Source organism: Macrobrachium nipponense, chromosome 40 (genome assembly GCF_015104395.2).
Source record: "Macrobrachium nipponense isolate FS-2020 chromosome 40, ASM1510439v2, whole genome shotgun sequence".
Taxonomy (NCBI): domain Eukaryota; kingdom Metazoa; phylum Arthropoda; class Malacostraca; order Decapoda; family Palaemonidae; genus Macrobrachium; species Macrobrachium nipponense.
Window position 1 is genome coordinate 9,373,641 of NC_061101.1, and position 4,156 is coordinate 9,377,796.

The 4,156-nt window shown below is 36.5% G+C and overlaps 1 protein-coding gene across 1 annotated transcript in view; it reads right to left on the reverse strand.

Moving 5' to 3' along the window:
* Positions 1-395: 395 nt before the first annotated feature.
* The window catches only part of LOC135211904 (uncharacterized), a 5,906-nt gene continuing 2,145 nt past the window's right edge, over positions 396-4,156 (reverse strand). The window contains exons 2-5 of the mRNA XM_064245138.1: positions 3,618-3,871; positions 2,793-2,928; positions 2,304-2,441; positions 396-2,093 (exon numbers count right to left, since the gene is read on the reverse strand). Of these exons, the coding sequence (XP_064101208.1) occupies positions 1,879-2,093; positions 2,304-2,441; positions 2,793-2,832 (393 nt within the window). The 5' untranslated portion in view covers positions 2,833-2,928; positions 3,618-3,871 and the 3' untranslated portion in view covers positions 396-1,878. The remainder of the gene's footprint in view (positions 2,094-2,303; positions 2,442-2,792; positions 2,929-3,617; positions 3,872-4,156) is intronic.

Sequence of the window (4,156 nt, forward strand, 5' to 3'; positions counted from 1 at the left end):
AGTGGTCGTTTGGAAAAAGATATCTTAACCCAATGGCACCACAGCTATGTACTTTTGCTTACTGAACAGTCCCTATGGACATTAACTCAGATCATAAGCGGCTGTAAGATACGACGAGTGGTACTCTCTCTCTCTCTCTCTCTCTCTCTCTCTCTCTCTCTCTCTCTCTCTCTCTCTCTCTCTCTCTCTCTCTCTCTCTCTCTCTCTCTCTCTCTCTCTCTCTCTCTCTCTCTCTCTCAAAATCATACGAGAACTCCCTCGGGTTGACTTCTCACTATTACTTGTGTAACTTCAAAGTATTAACACTGCAAAGTTTTATCAACTCAAGTTACGTTCACAAAAACTGGATCACAGGAAAAATTCGATACAAAGGAGGGTTACTGAAACGTAATTGCTGAATTGAAGCTTAAATTTATTTAACAGCTACATTAAGCATATCAACATACAGCTTTTCTGCTATTATTCCTTGTAAATTTTAAATAATAAAAACTCACCTTCCTATTAACAGAAAATAGACAATTTCTTATTTATAAGCCACAGAATACCGATTAAAAAGAGAAATAAAGCTTTCTTTAGATATTTATTAGCTTATGCAGCTCTAAATAAAGACATGCAGGAGAATAATAAGTCTTAATAGATTTGAATAGCGGAAGGAATTAAGGAAGGAATATCATTTGTATTTGTATATTTAAACAATAAAAGTATCACATACAAGAAAATTACCTCATACTTAACTACATTAGTCCTCTCTTAACTCTGAGTTTGCTGGAAACTGGGTAAAAACCACAAATTACTTTTTAAAAAAAATAAATAATGGCTTCGTGATATTTTGGTTGAGCAGAGAAGTATATTTTAGTATAGTCTACCTTATTTAAAAAGTCTACGTACGTTTTCTTCCACTTTTAGTACCTTCAAAGATAACTATTTATTTAGGGGTAACAAGCGTAATTACGAAAGTGTTGCCTATGAAAGGGTACAAGGAGAGGAGAAGATCTGGGTAAAGATAAGGCATATTTTCAAATGCTTTTTTGAATTAACTGCTGCGGAAACAAAGACAATAATTAAGAGGTTGAAGAATGGAATTACGCCGACACTGACTGATCACAAGTATGATCGTAGGCCATTAGCAAAACTTTCTGACTGAGGTTATTCGTAATCTTCCTTTTGTACCTGACAAATATACCAACATCTTTTATAAAGAAGATCAGAGACTAAACAAAGCGTCCACTGTCACAGGAAATGATAAATTGATATAGCACACTTAACATAAGCATGAGTAATGTCATAAAATCGTAAGCAAATGTTTGAGCTGCGGTAGTTTCTTTGCATGTAATCATTGTTAATGACGCTAAAATTTAGCCATAAGATAATTTCCTGTGTGTAATACATGTGGAATAACAATGACCTTATTTTAATTCAGCAAGGGATCTGAAACGGAAAGTGTACTTATTAATATGATATTTTTCCATTTCTTTTAGAGCTAGTTCGAAAAATGATATGTACATAATTACACCGCAACCAAATGTATACTTTACACACTTCCTTACATTCGACATTGAAGGACTCATTCCAAAAGAAAGCACGTTTGGTCATATGTAATGCTGATGCTTTAGCAATAAAATTAGTTGTTCCAATGGATACAACCCTTGTTCTATAGACCTATATCTTTTATACTAAGCGGATTAGAGCCCTGTTGCTGTAGTTCTAGCTCAAATAAGGGTTACATAGCTTATATAAAGCTTATGCTCACTTGGGTTACAAGTAATTTCGGCCGATATATGTATGAAGTTTTTCACAAATTTTGTAAGGGGTTCTGTTACCAGTTGACTTACCGTCAATCAAGGTATGACATCCAAACTACCTACATTTTCTTTATTCTTAGCCTGAAGGCTTAAACGTCACTACCTGTCCTCCTTGTGACATCCTGACCGTGTAGTGCAGAGGGTTTTCATAGGTATCATCAGGATCGGAGTAAATGTATTCTGCGTTGTCATATTCACAAGCCCCGATGTTCATCACATCAGCATAAATTTCTTCACAGTTGGTCACGTCTTCATAGTCCTGAAATTCATTGCCATCGTCTGGAGCTTTCTCTGGAAAAGTGAAAAAAATTCTCTAGAATTTTAACAAGAGGTGCCCCTTCCCTGGTGACACTAAGAATAGATTGCAATTAGTAAAGTCAGAGCATTTGCTTGTGACAACATTGTGACTGTAAATGCATGAATTGGCAGCATTCAGTGAAACTGGAGCCAGTTTACTATTTTTGTCACCTGTATCAGAACTAAATTACAGGATCTCCTTACCCTGACGCTGTCGTTTCTTTCTGTAACAAATCACAGCAGTAGTGATGATCAGCACCAGAATCAGACATCCGCTTCCTGTGGCTCCCAAGACAACTGCCTTGCTCACTGAAGGTGCTGGAGTAACTGGTTCTGGGGTAACTTTAGTTGTTTGAACACAGCACGGATCATGAAAATGAACAGTATTACTGATATGTCGAGTTTCCAAGCTTTTTTTTTTCTTTCTTTCTTTTTTTCAGTCACAGGATTGTATGGTTAAATTCACCAGAATTTGGGACTGACCTTCTAAATCCCAAAAGAATTTATAGCTTGTTCTAAATGAACAATAACAACATGGGAAAAGATTGCTCACAAGAGGGACTACCGTCCCAAGTTATTTTGGTAGAGATTCCATGACATAAAAATATTGATATTATATAACACAAATATAAAAATGGTTGCAGAAACTGATGGAGAAAGATCCCTTGATAAGAAATCAAGGTGTCGACTTACTGGGTTCAGGCTCATCCTGCTCAATAACCTCCCATTCCATGTAGTAGGTGCTTGAAGCTCTCAGAGTTGCTCGGAGCAGAGATTGTTTACTCACGTACTTGTTAAAAGAAACAATTCTGCTCCCAATTCTGAAGCCCTGAAATGGATTAAAACAAGTCAACCCTACAGTTCCAAAATGGAGATTGTCTACATCTGTGATCTGTCACTCCCAGAAGAAATACCTAAATATGTTCCCAATTCTGAAGCCCTGAAATCGAGAGTTGAAAAGGGGAGTCCCTCATACCAAAGAGAGAGAGACATACCAAGCAGTTCTGACACGTCTCCGAATGGGCCACTCTCGTCTAACACAAGAACACCTCATGGAAAACCCCACATAGCCCTGCCCATGAATGCTCTGAGTGTAAAGTGATGACAACAATTAAGAATTTTTTTTGTGTGTGAATCTCCAAAGTGTAATCAGCAGCGGCTATCAAGTTTTGGAAACAAATCTATCAGTGAAATTCTGTCAGAAGCCTCAACATTTGCAGTTCAACCAATTTTAAACTTTAGAAAAAAAATTGTCATTCAATTGACAAAATTGAATGTGAGAGCTGATAATCAGCCCAGTGGTCTGGTAAATCTATTTGGATAATGAATAATTGTAAGAAAATGCTTTGCATGTATGAGTTCCCGCCTCTCTTCCTTTTATTTTCCCTCTCTTTCCAACATCATACCAATATAGCTCTCTGATAGTGAGGTCTGGTTTGAGCCAGCACTTGATGGCAAATGATCGTTACAATGGTAAACAAAACCCGGAACCGTTCTATACACATATGTTTTTCAAACCTTTAGATTTATGTGGACGACCAACCAATTGTTACTCCCACATTCAGGCCAGCCAGTGTATCTCTCAGTGTCGCCATCTTCAAACGTCAGGACGAGGTAGAAATAGTCATCGGAGCAACGTTTAGAAAAAAACAGAAAGACAGTACAATACGAACAGCTCCGTTTTCTGTAACCAATCTCCAGATTCCCGTTTCCTTGGAAGCCGAAGAGCGCGTTTCTGCTTCCTCCCGTTGTCTGTACTACGTTATCGAGCCCTGGAGAGAATGAAGAAAACGGGAATTTTCTATTGAATTGCATCTGCTACTGGGCGCTTCTTAGGGATATATAACCTACAGCTACACAATCCTTATCAAATAGGCAAAGAGATTATATATCTATATATATATATATATATATATATATATATATCTATATATATATATATATATTATATATATATATATATATATATATATATATATATATATATATATATATATATTATATATATATATATATAATGAGCCACCATACGATTTGGGAGCTTGAATTTCAGGTCA